The sequence below is a fragment of the Amphiura filiformis genome, chromosome 17, assembly GCF_039555335.1.
Source record: "Amphiura filiformis chromosome 17, Afil_fr2py, whole genome shotgun sequence".
In the NCBI taxonomy this organism is placed as follows: domain Eukaryota; kingdom Metazoa; phylum Echinodermata; class Ophiuroidea; order Amphilepidida; family Amphiuridae; genus Amphiura; species Amphiura filiformis.
In genome coordinates, this window is record NC_092644.1 from 42,043,488 (window position 1) to 42,060,979 (window position 17,492).

The window sequence follows — 17,492 nt, forward strand, 5'->3', positions numbered from 1 at the left end:
CCGACTAAAGTTACCCCGCTGACCGAAGTTACCCAAATTACGGTACTGAGTACTGACCAGCAAACCTATGCGCTTTTCGTTGGTATTGCAAGATGTGGTAAAACTACATTGCCAAAGTAACAATGTGCGACAATATGTATGATCATGGACACCATTCAAGTGAACCATGTATCAGAATTCCTTGTTTTCCAGCAGACCCGAAAATGATACCGTTATACAGTCACAGTGACGAAAGAAAACTGTCAATGTGTGTAAAACATTGACGACATTATAAATTGTACATGACAATAAATCTCTAAGGTATAGAAAACAATGATAGCAAGTATTATGTTACCATGTTCAATATGAAAAGGAGATATATTAGCTCTGCTAAATCATGAAATGGTTGAAATGGTATTTCTGTGTTGGAAAATTGCGGTGAGCAATAGACCCATGAAAATTTAATGGTCTATGTATTCATGTTATTTCTTGTGTGGCCTCAGATGTGGCCAAAAAGTTTCAAAAAGGTTATAGAAAGTACAATAAAATCAACAGATGAAAGACCAACACGGTCAACACCCCCTCTTATGTTAAACTCTTATAGTCTGACTTCCATGATCTCTTCTCCTCCCGATACCTTATCGCAATTTCAGTTATCATCATTCTTGTTATTAAGGAATAATCTTCAATTCTTCAGGTTCATGAGTACACAGATTGTACAAGATTTATCAAAAAGACATTATAGCAACTCAAAACATGTGATGCTGGTCAATGGTCATTATGTTCGATGTTCTCTGGAATACAGAAGCAGAGTATTTCCTTTCGCATCATGAATGATTGTAACATGGGACTTGCGGTGTACAAGTGGTTTTTTTTGCAGGGAGGGAATGGGGAAAAGTGAATTTCGGGGGGGGCAAAAATCAGCATGGGACACCATGAATATTCACCTGAATATTTTTATGTCGCATGCATTATATGGTTTAAATTCAAAAAGTTGTATCAGATCTGATGGGAAGAATTTATATCATATAAATAATATATCAAACGAACCGTCCAAATCACCTTAAGTAACAGTTCAACTCAACAACCCATAACATTGGTGACATATTGAAGAATGTCTAGGGTGTTACGATGGCAGCAAAGCTTGATAAAAATGAAATTGAGCGTTTCCGCGAAATTGGTGCTCAGCGCATAATTCCCATTATGTTTAATTCCCTTCTCCATGGCGGTCCTGGATCTGCATATCTGGGTTGCATACATCAGACATGTCAGGAAGACAAACCACACCCAATTGTAAAAGACTACAATCTGCATATGTATAAAGATTGATGGAACACTTTTACCAGACATAATAGCAGCACCGGTTCCTCACAGCAGATAACATATCGAGCTGAAACATAATGATTTCAGACACGATAAATAATATTTATTTAAAACCCCTTCGGACACGAAAGAAGATGGCTCGATCAAAAAAATATTTTTTATGTGTTACCATGGTTACTAGAGTACATGTACATGTAGAAGATGTCAAATAACATCGCAATTCATTTTATTCACAGGGAAATGTTATTCTCTAAGAAAATGTATGTTCGTCATCAATCAAGATAAATCTTCAAGAAGCGTAAAAATGTGCTGCTTCAATCAAACTAAACTGAGCTCAAAAAGAAACTTATAATTTTTCAAAAGGTTATAATCTTAAAATCCTGTCCATCAAAACGAATCAAAATTACACACTTGTTTACTTCAAGACTCTACTGTAAACACATGTCAGTAACCAAGCAGTTGTCCAACTGACACAACAGCAAAATGCACTGACATGGAACAGCTTCCTGGACCACATTCACAGCCCAATAATTGGCACCCAGCACAAGAAATCTGTGAGAATGAGTACAAGACCCTTGCACACATGATAATTCCCAAAGAGTAAGTGGAATTGTGTGGAACAAGACCTGTTTCTTGAAGAAAGTGCGTGAAAAGCAGAAAGCAGCGCCGTTTTAAGGATCTTGTATGCATTCTCACAGATTTGTTATGCTGGGTACCAAATATGAGGCTGTGAAAGTGGTCCAGGAAACTGTTCATTGCAATTTGCTGTTGTGTCAGTTGGACAACTGCTTGGTTACTGACATCATGACATGTGTTTTGAGTAGAGTATTGAAGTAATGCATGTGTGTAATTTTGGTTCATTTTGATAGACAGGATTTTAAGATGTGACTTTGTGATTTGTGAAAAATTATAAGTTTCTTTATGAGCTCAGTTTTACCGGGTCTATACCGTATACAATACATTACATAACATAACCAGCAGGTTAAGGTTTTACCGTCGTTACTAAACCTATCGACGAAATTTTTTTAAATTGATATATTTTGTACATTAATATGTGTAGATAATAAATCAGGAAAAAAAACAGGGGGTGCCGGACCTCACTTTTAAGCTACAGTCGTTTTAAAAGAGGTGTACATTTCCAAAAATCGCTGTACACTTCAATGGCAAAATCAGCAATTTGCCCAAAATATATCACCTTTTGCGTTGTATAAAAAAATTGTCGAGACAAAATTTTTTTAATTTTATATATGTTATGAAAAAGAAAAAGCTCTGTAAAATCGCGCAAAAAAATTGGGGTACCGGACCTAGTTTTCGCGTAAATTGACCAAAATAGGTCAAAATGCATTTTTCTGCGACACCATGCGTAGTTAATTGCGTACGTGGATATTTTGGTGCGTCCCAACGCGCTGGTATGAAGCGCGATCTGATGCCGGATCAGCGTTCATTTACGCATATGGCCATAAAAAAGGAACTGTCTGTTTACGCAGGAAATTTTTCACTGTAAAAACAGTTACCTAAGAAGGCTAAGAAGTGTCCATAATTAGGAACAATTATAATGATGTCGACTATTAAGGCTAAGAATATTAAAAAAATTCTTAGCCTAATTCTAATTTGGTGTATTTTGGTCACAAACGGGTGTAAGAAAGACTCCCATTCTGCAAGGATATTGGGCCAAAGAGTTATCAAGTTACACAAAGTGAGTTATTTTCAGCTTTATGTTCACCTGACTCGAATGACCAAAAAGAGGATTTATTAAACATGTTAAAGCGAAGCGTTTGACACCATGGGCGAAAGTGTTTGACTATAATAGGCCTACAATTATTATAGGCATTGGCCTACTTAGCATGCTTAGTGCCGTTTACCGAGAGGAAAACTTTTTGGTCACAAAAACTATAGGCCTACGGGATTATCTCGAGGTGGATTCATATCATCAATTGTTGCAGTTCAATTAAAGCAAAGTTAAACACTGGGTTGCCTATAGCTGTAGAAAAACGTTTGGCCAATTATAATATCATTTTTGTAAATGTATGACACATTTTTTACGAAACTGAATAGTTTTGATGGTGTTGTCTATATCGCATGCATTATGAATTCAGTGCACGTAGTTGGTCTTTACCCAATAACACAAAATGCTTTAAACATTTAATTGGTGGATTATAAACTTTTAAAACATTTTAAAAATAACAAATCAAAAACATTGAAGACTTGCTGCAAAACATATTCTGAGTTGGAACACTGTTGCCAAAATAATATATGTCTACAATAACATTTTCACATGTTTTTAATTTTAATTTTGTTGTAGCGTGTTTCATTATGAAACGTTCTACAAACGTATAACCTTTAATAGGCCTAAATATACCATAGTGCTTACCCAACATTTAGGCCAAAATATTATTAAAACGAATTAACCAATTTAACCAACACTCGTTTAGGCCTAATGTTAAAAAAAACAACCTGATTCTGTGTTTGTTTGGTAGGCCTATAACTTCATACTATGACCTACTGTCGTAGGCCTACTTTGGGGAGGGGGTCCAGGTCCGTTATTACTGGAAGCACGCTGGCAAGATTTGGTTTGTACATGTTGTATTTAATATATTAGAAGCGACCACTTTTTTTTGCGCCCAGCAAACATTGTTTTCTTTATTTTTTGGCCCTAGTTATCGCCGGTGCGCAAAAATAGCATTGACACGCACAACACGCATCGTTCTCTGCGATGTCTGCAACGCAACGCCGAACACGACGCGGCGTATGCACGCCTTGAAAACAGGCGCAATAGTCAAGTCGAATCGGCTGACGACGGTAAAACCTTAAGAAGGCATAGGGGCTAACATTATCACCAGATCTATTAACCAACAAAAATGATAAACCAAAAACTTTATTACCATTTAAATACGTTGATACTTCCTTTGAACTAGAAACAACTTGACGTTGTCGGTCAAACGACTAAAAGTCACTTTGATTTCTTTATAGTTTTTTTAATCTTTTATTTATTTATTTTAAGTTTAGATTTATTAGTGTATGAAAATGGGTCAAGTCACGCGTTTATGCAAACAGCCCAAAATAACATTCAAATCTATGCATTTTGTAAAGGGTGAACTACACACTGGCCCATTCCATGTCAACTCAGGGATGTGCACCACCAGCACCTCTTCAATTTTTTCTTTTTCTGTGTGGTGGTAGATATTGATGAAAAGTAAAATCACGAAAAATTTGAGCTTCATACTCCATTTCGTTGTCCATGTCATCATATTTGAAATCAAAATGTGTACAACTCTATGGAGAATGCAAACCTTACTGATGTGTTGGAGGTCCATCGAGTCCCAAAGCCAATATCTTCAGAAATGTTGTCCAAACATATCTTCAACATACCTGAAGTTGATGGTATTACCCTTTTGCAAAACCCCCAATTGGGGTACTTATTTGGGGCAAATGTCTGACATTGATTTTCAGGGGGCCCTCAAAATGTACAAAAATGTACAATTGGGGTTTTGTATGGGTAATATCTCAGCTAAAAGTATTCTAATAGGCTCAATATTGGATAAGAGTAATGTCCTACCAAAGGGCTCTGAATGGCAAAAAAATGGAAGGTAAAATTATTTTTACTTTTTGAGTTTTGACCCCCCAAAGTTGGTCCTGGATGGACGAAGTTGCATTTTGAGGGCCCTATATCTTTTAAAGTAAAGGAGTTACAAGTTTTCTGATGCCAGATTTGAATTCTACACAAATAAGTACCCCAGAATACATACTTTTCAAAGTTGTAAATGGTTCCCTTTATACATTTATGGACCTCCAAACGTTGTCTTTCGCGTTGCGACACATTTTTTACGCTGACCCCCCCTAAATTTCAAATTGATGCCACGGGAAAACGAAATGGAGTATGAAGCTCAAATTTTCGGAATTTTACTTTCTCATCAATATCTACCACCACACAGAAAAAGAAAAAATTGAAGAGGTGCTGCGGTGCACATCCCTGGAGTTGACATGGAATGGGTCCACTAACCTACATTGTCTGCTGACAATTCTTTGTAGCCATGAAGATATAGTTTGTGTTTTTGAAGGACTTTTAAGTCCTTTTGAAATACTTAAATAACATTTATGTTAAAATATTTGAACCCAGCAAACATAGAAATGTTCTTAAAATGTGTTTTTTTTTTCAAAACCTTTTAATAACATTTAAATGTCGGGTTATATAAAGGTCATGAAAACGTTTTACGTTATAGAAAATATTTTGGGCAACCCCAAAATAACATTATGTTTAGAATGTTTTGTATCAAGTTTTCAAGAATGTTTTTGGAATGTTATTAAAACGTTTTTATACCCTTTATATAACCCGACATTTAAACGTTTTCTGTAAAACATATTTGTTTGCTGAGCAGTAGATTATCAAAAATGTTTTTAAGGTTATGAAAACGTTTTATACTCTTAATATACCCTTTATATAACCCGACATTTAAACGTTTTCTGACAACCTTTTATAACCTTTTGCGAATGATGTCGAAAACGTTTTGTGTTTGCTGGGAACTTACCTTAAATGTCCAAATTGATGAAAACTGCATATTTTACTCAACATTGAGTAATTTTCACTATTTTTATGTTACAAATAGATGTACCGATGATTTTGCCGCCGATTCGTTATGTATAGACAATTTGCAACGTTTCCGCGCAGACAAGATGGTCAAAATGATGACTGCATGCTTTGATTAAAACGCAGATCCTGACTTATGAAGCAGCAGCGTCATGTTAGCCTTTGACTAGACTCACCGAAACAAAGTTTGATTAAAAATCTGTGTGTGGGCAACTAATTTCGTCTGACCTATTTATACGAGTATATTGGAAAGGACTATGGTAATCATGGTAATCGATGGAAAAGGCATTCAAGAAGGGACAAGATAAAAAAAGAGAAACATTTTTTCAGTGGCGGTGACCTCAGGTTGGGTTGGGCTTATGGGCGGCCATGAGGGCCAAAAGGGTCTCAAAACCACACAAGACCCTTTTGGCCCTCACGACCGCCCATACGGGCTTCTACAGCTGTGCGTTCTAAAGGCACTATCAATGCAATTAGCCCTCATTTTAAAATGTACATATTTATGTAAGTTACACTTGGCGGAGGCACCCCTGCATACATGTAGATTCTTCTTGTAGCTCGTCAGCACATCAGGATGAAAAAAAAGCACGCATACTGCAGTTACTGTCCGTTTTCCTATACACAATACACAGTGCTCTTTCCCATTGACGCGTGACCTCTACAAATAGCCCTACGTTAAAAGTATGGGGATATGACTAGTTAACGTCGCTGTGTGAAAAATAACCGGCCAATATTAAAAGTACTCTTCTAAAGTTCTAGAAAATATAGTTTTTTAACATGTCCTAAATTTTTAGCTAATTTAGATGTTTGGAAATATTCGTACTTTGGTGTTTTAGTTAATGTTATATAGGTAATAGTACATTGCCTAGTTAACGTCGCTGTGTGAAAAATAACCGGCCAATATTAAAAGTACTCTTCTAAAATTCTAGACAATATAGTTTTGTAACATGTCCTAAATTTTTAGCTAATTTAGGTGTTTGGAGAGGGTCGCACTTTTGTGTTTTAGGAAGGATATGTAAACGACAGATAACACCAAAAATATGAAGAAATTATTTCCAAACCGTGTTAAGTCAACAATCATTATGTTGCTCATTTTCAAGAATGCTGGTTTACAAAAAGCACGCCATTGTCTCATTTCGTGAACAAAGGTACACATACCATTGTTTCCTTTCGTTTCCTTTATAATCGGTTACCCAACTGAAGCTATAATACCAGCTTTATTGCGATATCGCACATGAAAACAGACACTTGTGCACAACCAGAGAAGATCCGATTTAATCAGTTGAGCTGTTTCAATGAGTGTTATCTTGGTTTAATAGCTTTTAATGGGGTTAAGTCCTGCAAAGGTCGAGATGAATTCTACTGTAGACATGACTGCATCATGGTTTGATGGGTCTAGCCACGCATATGGCATACAAATCAAAGTGTTGATTTAATATATGGTGTGTGAATCTTCGTTTCGTTTGATCTCATTTAGAAAAAAAATTCTTGTCCACAGTTACTTCTGGAGCAAATGAAATCCAACTTACTGAAATAGGCTACTGAGACACAACCTTCGTGACACATGATGCATGTGATGTGAAAAATAGGTCAACACGCCGATTGAAATTTCAAATTTTAAGCGATTAAACATCATTGAAATGTCATGTGAAATGTTTCATTTTTTGTTATGAATCTGATTTAGGTTAAAGTAATCCAAATTAAAGTCATAAAGTGCCCTCATAACTATACCACGGAGATTTCAGCCTTATACTGACGATACCCCTATGGCTCATGGCAAGTATGTTTTAATCTAAAATACTTAGGCCTATTTCATATAAAGCATATAAAAGTAAGTGTTTAAAATGTTCATACACAACACGTATTCACCTCATGACTCAATCCTGTATCGTGTGTCTATTAAATGTTGCAATAAACATATAAACCAAGTTTAAACCAGCACTGACACATAGTAAATTTCATACTTATGACATTAGCCTATAACATTCCAAACGTAAATTGAATTTCCCCCCTTCCCTTTATAGTGTGTCCCAGTGTTAGAAACCCATTGGTGAATTGCCGGGTATAAACTTATCAACGTCGTCCCGACGCGTCGTCAACTTACTTATCGTAAGTGCAGTTTTCATGGAGGAGCAATGTTGTGTTTTACAAAATGGAAATTGTTTGGAATTGTAAATATTTGCATAGGTCCTTAAATCCGTTATAAAATAAAAATTATTCAATAATTTTTTTTAAATCGAATAAAGAAACAATGAATAAACAATATCGTATGCGCAGTTCATTTTTGCTATTTACCTGCAAGACTATCGTAAGTGACACTTACGATAGTCTGGCATTCTAAACTCATCTCTTTTTCAGTGTAAGATTATCGTATATTTATGATTGGGTTTTTTTTTCTGATCAAACGTGCACACGATATACATGCAATCATCAATTGAAGTCATTTCAAGAGTGCTGATTGGTCGCAGCGACATCATGTGACATTGTGAGTTTATGCTGAGACTAGGTATAATAGTCTCAGGTTTATGTACCGCGTTCACGTTCGTTCACCCGTTGTCCTATGACGTCGTGCTTACGTATAACGTCCACGGACGAAAAAAGATTCCTATCAGCTACCTTAATTGTCTAATTCTTCATCAATTCGATTTAAATGCAAATATTATGTTAATAGTATGAATCAATAGATACATAAATATTAAAAATAAACAGTAAATCCTAGATTTTGCCTATGTAATCTGAGGCAATTATGCTAAAATTTGTCTTGAAGTTTGAATCGATCAATCCATATGTTTGTTTTTTTTTAGTTGAGTCGTTGTCGTGACATGATACTGATGACAGTGTTATATCAGCCCACAAAACAGTCTGGAACCAATGAAATTGCATATGAATTTTAAAGCTTTTAGAATATGCCTTTTTGATAATGGTTTTGGACGTATGTAAGAAGTTTGCTTTCTTGGTTTTAAATCAATGCCATTAATGAAGAATTTGTTGGTATGAATGAACCTTAATTAAAAAAGGAAACCTTTAATAAATCAAAATATACTGTAAATAAAGACAAAATACACATAAATCAAGATTTATATATAAGTACTTTTTCATGGAAGATGTTTTAGAACATCAAGTAATAACATAACCCATGCATGTCAGGTCCAATGTAGAACCTGTCGAGGTAGCCTGACGAACCAGAAGCACCTGACACGCCTACCCTACTAAAATATACCGGGATTTTGACGGCTAAGATAAGCCGTCCTATAGCTATCCTATGGCATGTAGCGTAGATTTATTATGTATCACACCTGATTCTTGTTGGAAATTGATTGTTTTTATTGATGTCAAGCCAGGACATTTATTAATGCAATTGTTTATCACATTGCATACATCTTGATCAGTATAGACAGTGAACTTTACCGCTATAGAACGTTGGATCTAGACCAATAAGCAAAATAATGCACAATCATCATGGTCAATTTGCACCATTTAGTTGGCCGACATTTAGACTTATTATGTTATTCGATTTGAATTAATTCAGATTCAATTGCATCAAAGATATGGCCTATTAACTTGAAGACAAGAATTATATATTGGAGAACACTACCAATAGGGTTTATCGTAACCGAGTACGAATACAATGTATAGGATGCGTAAGCCTCTTAATCTTCCGTTGACGATGCGTAAGCCCGGTGCGTAAGCCTCTTCCTTTGTTTGTATCATTTGGCTGGCGGGTAAGCAGCATTAATTGATCTTGTACACTGGTGTGTTATGTGTTGTTTGTTGCTGTGATTTGTTCTATTTACCCCGACTGCTCATATCATAAGTATACCAGACTCGAGTCCTGTTTATCAGGGACAGTCTGTGTAGCTCAGCGGTTAGAGCGCTCGCCCTGTAAGCGAGAGGTCTGGGGTCAAGTTCAATTTCCCGCACAGGAAGGTATGTCTTGAGTGTTTTCTCTGGTTTATCTACCTATGCATGTTATGTTTCCATTGTAAATTTCATGTTTACTTGTGGTAGTGTGCCATACGTGAATTTTCTTTCCCCGGTATGATTAATAATGCTTAAAAGCATCATTAATTTGATCTCGTGAGCTAGTTTGTAATGTTTGAATGTTTCTTTGTCCCAGTGTATGATGCGTAAGCCTCTTCACTTGTTTGTATATATGTGAAACACTTTTTATATTGGGATGTTAGATGGGATGTGACCAGATGAGAATAAACTAAATCAGAAAATGCGAGGCCCTATCATAAACACCTTGACCTGCAAAACTGCAGATTATCCTAATGCATGTTACGGATCCAACGAAGTATAAGGGACACACCATTAGATTCTCAGGGGGGGTAGGAAGTTTTTGAAAAAAAAACTTCGCCCACTACATGAGCAAAAACTTTCCCCACCAACACTAAAAAAAAAGAACTTTCCCCACCTAACTGTGTATAAATGCATGAAATAAGTTTTTGAAAAAAAACTTCACCCACTACATGAGCAAAAACTTTCCCCACCAACACTAAAAAAAAGAAAAAAAATTTCTTTCCCGACCCTAACTTCCTACCCCCCGAGAATCTAATGATGCGTCCCTAATAGCCTATGCCACATTGCCTCATAATGCTATCTACTGAAGATAACAATATTCTGCGAAAAGAAGACACCGCCAATCTCTCCTTTTCATCATAACTAAATTATAGTAAATAGACGTTTCAACTTTCAAATATTCAACTTTTACTTGAACTCATGTCTGCATGGTACTGGTAGTAAATTATATAAGCATGTTTTCAGCTTCTACATTAGGAGTTTTATAATCCGCAGCTCCCGTTTAATATTTCAAATCTTGTTTATAAACAAGTACAACATAAAATACCATTTATATTACTTTATTAGCGGCATAACACGTCTACAGAAGACGAATTTAACACCATTTAACCTTATTATAAAATGTTGTACTTTGGGTATTCCATGGGTATTCTAATGCCTTGTTTTCATATGTAAGAAGCCGACGGCACCCTGCAAATACCACATGGGTAGAACTTAAAATCAAACGCCATTACTGTCAAAACTCATTTAGCTATTTAGCAGTTACATTTCCGACTCATTTGTAAAATATAATGTGAATGTACAATATTGTAAACAGAGACGGAGTTGCAGTAACATAAACGAATATCAATCACAATATTCTCGTTCCCAACGGCGTGGTTCTAAACTGCAATGACTGAAAAGTTGACCTCGGTTTGTGTAGTATGGTATTTTGTACCTATAATTGCGTTCAAGTGTGGTTCTCAAGGTATGGATACAAAAGCATTACTATTAGCTGTAAAGAACCAAGCATATTAGCATAATGTTATATGAGTTCTTTGACAACAAAGTTAGCGCCTCAACTTGAATCCTGAAACATAAAGAAAACCGTGAGGAAAAGCAATCTTGTTTTTGGCGCAATCTTATAAGTTTTCAAGTAAATATTGCCGATATTTGCTATACAATGGCCAATTTTACAAATTTGTATGTGTCAATAGTCCCCGGCAATAGTCTAATACAATATCATGTACTTTTGCATTTATTTGGTTTTTCGTTATACTCTGAGCACCCGAGATCACAAATCGACGTGTATATAGCCAGTGAATTACTTTCTTTTATGAAAATTCTCTATTTCTAAATTTCTGTAAATTCTTTCCCTCACTCACTGAATTTGTTACGTCATAACAATATAATAAATTAGAGAGCTGGAGTCATATATTGATCCTTTTTTGTTGCTTTGAGGTGAATTGGACTTGCAACTTCATTCTATATTATTCAGAAATACGGTTCTTAATGTTGACGTACAAATTGAACCAACATGACTTCCTGTAATACTACATCGCTGCTTGTTCCTACTGTACATCACTCGGATCATAAATCGTTATGAGTGTGGCAGAATGCCGAACATCGATTCGCTTCTTAAGTCACGTGATGCATGAAGTCTGTTGAATTAGCTAAGCCATTGGATCATATGGTAGAGAACCAGAGGGCAATATAACAATTATTTAATGGCGATTTTAAGTGAACGAAAGAGAACAGCGTCATGTGGATAGTTGCAAGGCCATGATGTTAACGTACAGCAGTACCGCGCCGCCTGATCCCCGGTTCTATTCGCTAAGTCAAGAGATTTCAAATGTCCAACATACGAAATCAAAATATGGAGCATTCTGTTTAACTCATTTAACGAATAGTGTCTGTGTATTTCGGGTGGGAAAATTGGTTCGGGACAATTAACGAACTTCCAATTTTGTTGAGAATGTTAATTAAGCATTTTTACAATTTCAAAATATTTGCTCACGGTTCGAACAAAATATACACACTACACTTCTTGTCTTCAATGATAGATGCTGATTACACTTTGATTGATGATGAAATCTGATAACTTGAATATTGTTTTTCTTTTTTTCTTTTGCTCTTTGTAGGCGCCATGTATGTACAAATCCACGAACTCAACCAGCAGCCAAAACCATGTTTATAGAATCTTATTGTCAGCCTGTGTTTCAACCCTACTTTGCCATGTGCAATGACGGTTATAGATTATGTACTAGATATAGGTAAGTATGTTTGTGTGTCCGTGCGGAAACAAGCTTCAGCCATAATTTGTAGTGCTGGCAATGATTATAGAATCTTATTACCTTCTTAAAACCCATCTTTATTTTGTTATCATTTATAGTTAGCCTTCAGCCTCTTTAATGATAATACCGTAAACCTCGTCTACAACAAGCATTATAATAGTGTTTTGATGAAAGCTTAATCAACACGAAACAAGCGTAAATATACCAATACAATAGAGTGGGCTTACAAAAATACTTGTTTGAATATGCTTGGATCTGTAATCTATTTGCTCAAACTCCATAATGGCGCTTGGAATAATTTAGCTTTCATCAGAAGCACTATGCTTGTAGACGAGGTTTTACGGTATTCAATTAATATATCTTTTCCTGAGCTTTTCCACAGTATTTCATGTTACCGTGACCATGGAAAGGTAGTCTCTATAAGTAGGCTACATAAACCCATTGCTCTATTAAAGGGGCATTTCGTGATCCACAGCCTCATCCCCCACTTTTCCCACAGAAGTTTGAGCTTTTTACACCACTGGATACCTCTGGCTACATAATGTTTATGTACCAAATATTTCTTGCAGATTAATTCGTTTAGCAAAAATATCGCCAAATTTGAATTTACGAAATTACAACACATTGTCTATGGAGCAGTGTAATACACATAATCATGCATAACTCGCAAACGCAAAATCGGAATCAACTGTAATTTTGGAAATAAGCTTTTTTCGTGGATATCTACTGAAAAATGTCATAAAAAGAGGATGCTAGGATCACGAAATCCTCCTTTAAATGAGCTATTACAATACTTGAAATGGAAGACATGATTTCAAAGAGATTTCAAATGGGGATGCAGATATAAATCCGTCGTAAAAATGTATCAATCGGCATGAGAACTTTTTACCTGAAATATGTTTTTGTTTTGTATCACAAATGACAGAAATATGCACGTCCTTGACATTGAGATAAACCCAAAAGTCAAGTGTTCCAATTTGAGCCATCAATCTTGAACGATCTGACACCAAAAACATTGGACTTAGGGACGCACCATTTGATACTCAGGGGGGGGGGTAGGAAGTTGGGGTCGGGGGAAGAAATTTTTTTTCGCCGCCGGAAGGCGGCGAAGTTTTTTTTTTTCACCGCCGAAGGCGGAAGTTTTTTTTTTTAATTTCATGCATTATACACAGTTAGGTGGGGAAGGTTTTTTTTTTTTTTAGTGTTGGTGGGGAAAGTTTTTTTGCTCATGTAGTGGGTGAAGTTTTTTTTTGAAAAACTTCCTACCCCCACCCTGAGAATCTAATGGTGCGTCCCTTATCAAATGCAATTACGCTGATATACTCGATTCATACTCATAGCTGGCAGAGAGCGATTGATATGTTTTAGCTAGTAGAAAGCAATTGATTATGCGATGAACTTGTATGGCATTTATGATATTGCCTATACTCGATTTATACCCATAGGTAGCAGAGAGCGATTAATCAATTTAAGGTTATTAATTATTTTAAACTGTTGTGATTTGGTAGTTCACAGCATCTTACAAATGGTAATGAGCTTTGGCAAAAACTGCATTGCTCAAATCATAGCGAGAGTGTAGAAGAAATAAAATATCACAGATATACTTTTATTGGTGCTGCGGTTCTTGAGTTACGTTGTAAAGAGGGCTGAAACAACAACACTTTTGTAAAACGTACATAACTCATTAACAACAATAAATTAAGCAAGTTTGCAAAGTATACGATTTGTAGAATGAACTTTTGCAAAACATCAAGGTGTTATTTTTCAATAATATATTGATCTAGATATTGAAAATCGATTTTTAGGTTGCTTCGACCAACAATACCTCGTCTACCCTTAATGAACTTTGTCCCGGACTTGTCAAGTTTCATATTGTCGATACTCAATACCGATAAATCAGGGCAGGCAGGGGCTAAAGCAGTGAGCGATTTACCAATATATTGGGTTTGTCAAATACGAACTACCCGATGCTCGATTCATAGCTGGCAGTGAGCGATCGAACAAAGTACTGGATTTGTCAACTTGACTGAGCTGGAAAAGGAACTAATTCCAGGGTCGTCTATGGTTGAGGTTGTTAACAATATTAAAGGTTGTCTAATAATAATTGTATTGACAATTGATGAGCAATTGAACAATACTCGTATATCTGAAGCTACATAGCTATGACAGCAGAGCGATTAACTAAGATATTTAGTTTGGCAAATGACAAATACCCGATGCTCGATTCATAATTAGCACATTTTTGGCAATAGCGATCAACTAGATTCGTTAACTGAAATGGACTGTTGAATATTGACTCTGGCATATCCTATTAAAACAAATATAATAGTTCTTGGCCTAAATTATATCAAGTACAATGTGTAATCAATCATACTGATTTTGTCCGGACTTTCGTACTTTAATACAGAAAGTTTTACTTGAAAGACGCGCGCCGATTTAAGCTTTTAGTACATGGCGATGTGTAATGATATTTGAGTCAGCTTTTTTCTCGCTACATTTAACAACCAATGTTTTTGGTATACCCTACACGTCACAATTCACATGATAAAACTAGAATTGGTTCCATTTTTTCTATGCCCCATATACAATACCGATAATCAGGGCAGGGGCTAAAGCAGTGAGCGATTTACCAATATATTGGGTTTGTCAAATACGAACTATCCGATGCTCGATTCATAATTTAGTTGAACTTGTAAACAATAATGTTGTCTAACAATTATTGTATTGACAATTGAAGACCTGAGCGCAAGAAGACCGTAAGTCCACTTGGCCCCTCAACATGTATACACTAAAGTTACGTATAGTTTCTTATAGTTTGATAATGTTTAATACATGTTCAGGGGCCAAAACAGATCTTTCACAGTCTCATGCATATTACACATTATCAAACCTTAAGAAACTATACGTAACTTTAGTGTATACATGTTGAGGGGTCAAGTGGACTTACGGGCTTCTTGCGCCCAGGTCTTTTGATGAGCAATTGAACAATACTCGTATATCTGGAGCTACATAGCTATGACAGCAGAGCGATTAACCAAGATATTTAGTTTGGCAAATGACAAATACCCGATGCTCGATTCATAATTAGCACATTTTTGGCAATAGCGATCAACTGGATTTGTTAACTGAAAGCGACTGTAGAATATTGACTCTGGCATATCTTATTAAAACGAATATAATAGTTCTGGGCCTAAATTATATCAAGTACAATGTGCAATCAATCAAATCATATTGATTTTGTCCGGACTTTCGTACTTTAATACAGAAAGTTTTACCTGAAAGACGCGCGCCGATTTAAGCTATGTAGTGATATTTGAGTCAGCATTTTTTCTCGCTACATTTAACAACCAATGTTTTTGGTATACCCTATACGTCACAATTCACATGATAAAACTAGAATTGGTTCCATTTTTTATATGCCCCCTATACAAATACCGATACAGGGCAGGGGCTAAAGCAGTTAGCGATTTACCAATATATTGGGTTTGTCAAATACTATTACCCGATGCTCGATTCATAATTAGTATAGCTGGCAGTGAGCGATCGAACTAAGTACTGGATTTGTCAACTTGACTGAGCTGGAAAAGGAACTATTTCCAGGGTCGCCTATGGTTGAGCTTGTAAACAATAATGTTGTCTAATAATAATTGTATTGACAATTATTGATGAGCAATTAAACAATACTCGTATATCTGGAGCTTCATAGCTATGACAACAGAGCGATTGACCAATATATTTAGTTTGGCAAATGACAAATACCCGATGCTCGATTCATAATTAGCACATTTTTGGCAATAGCGATCAACTGGATTTGTTAACTGAAATGGACTGAATATTGACTCTGGCATATCCTATTAAAACGAATATAATAGTTCTTGCCCAAATTATATCAAGTTATTCAAGTATATACAATGTATCATACTGATTTTGTCCGGACTACAGAAAGTTTCACTTGAAAGACGCGCGCCGATTTAAGCTTTTAGTACATGGCGATGTGTAGTGATATTTGAGTCAGCATTTTTTCTCGCTACATTTAAGAACCAATGTTTTTGGTATACCCTACATGTACACGTCACAATTCACATGATAAAACTAGAATTGGTTCCATTTTTTTTTTTTTTTTCTATACAATACCGATAAATCAGGGCAGGGGCTAAAGCAGTGAGCGATTGACCAATATATTGGGTTTGTCAACTACCCGATGCTCGATTCATAATTAGTATAGCTGGCAGTGAGCGATCGAACAAAGTACTGGATTTGTCAACTTGACTGAGCTGGAAAAGGAACTATTTCCAGGGTCGTCTAATATATGGTTGAGCTTGTAAACAATAATGTTGTCTAATAATAATTGTATTGACAATTATTGATGAGCAATTAAACAATACTCGTATATCTGGAGCTACATAGCTATATGACAGCAGAGCGATTAACTAAGATATTTAGTTTGGCAAATGACAAATACCCGATGCTCGATTCATAATTAGCACATTTTTGGCAATAGCGATCAACTGGATTTGTTAACTGAAAGGGACTGTTGAATATTGACTCTGGCATATCCTATTAAAACGAATATAATAGTTCTTGGCCTAAATTATATCAAGTACAATGTGTAATCAATCATACTGATTTTGTCCGGACTTTTGTACTAAATACAGAAAGTTTTACCTGAAAGACGCGCGCCGATTTTTAAATCGATTTTTAATCTTAAAAGTTTTTAGTACATGGCGATGTGTAGTGATATTTGAGTCAGCATTTTTTCTCGCTACAATAAGAACCAATGTGTTGGTACCCTTACAGTTTTACACGTCACATGATAAAACTAGAATTGGTTTCCATTTTTTCTATGCCCATATGTTTTTCACGAGGGGTCGAAGGTCATAATGAGTCCAAAATTTAAAATTTGTTCTATCATGTTGTAATATAGGCCTACCTCAAATTATTCCTCTCATTCAGGGGCGCAGCCAGCTCTTTTGGTCAGGGGCACAGACCAAAACAATTACAGTTGCATCATGCATACAATGCATAGAGAC

The 17,492-nt window shown here is 35.9% G+C and overlaps 1 protein-coding gene across 1 annotated transcript in view; it reads left to right on the forward strand.

The window, feature by feature from the left end:
• The window catches only part of LOC140137811 (epidermal growth factor-like protein 7), an 85,775-nt gene that overhangs the window by 47,401 nt on the left and 20,882 nt on the right, over positions 1–17,492 (forward strand). The window contains exon 2 of the mRNA XM_072159596.1: positions 12,310–12,441. Within this exon, the coding sequence (XP_072015697.1) occupies positions 12,310–12,441 (132 nt within the window). The remainder of the gene's footprint in view (positions 1–12,309; positions 12,442–17,492) is intronic.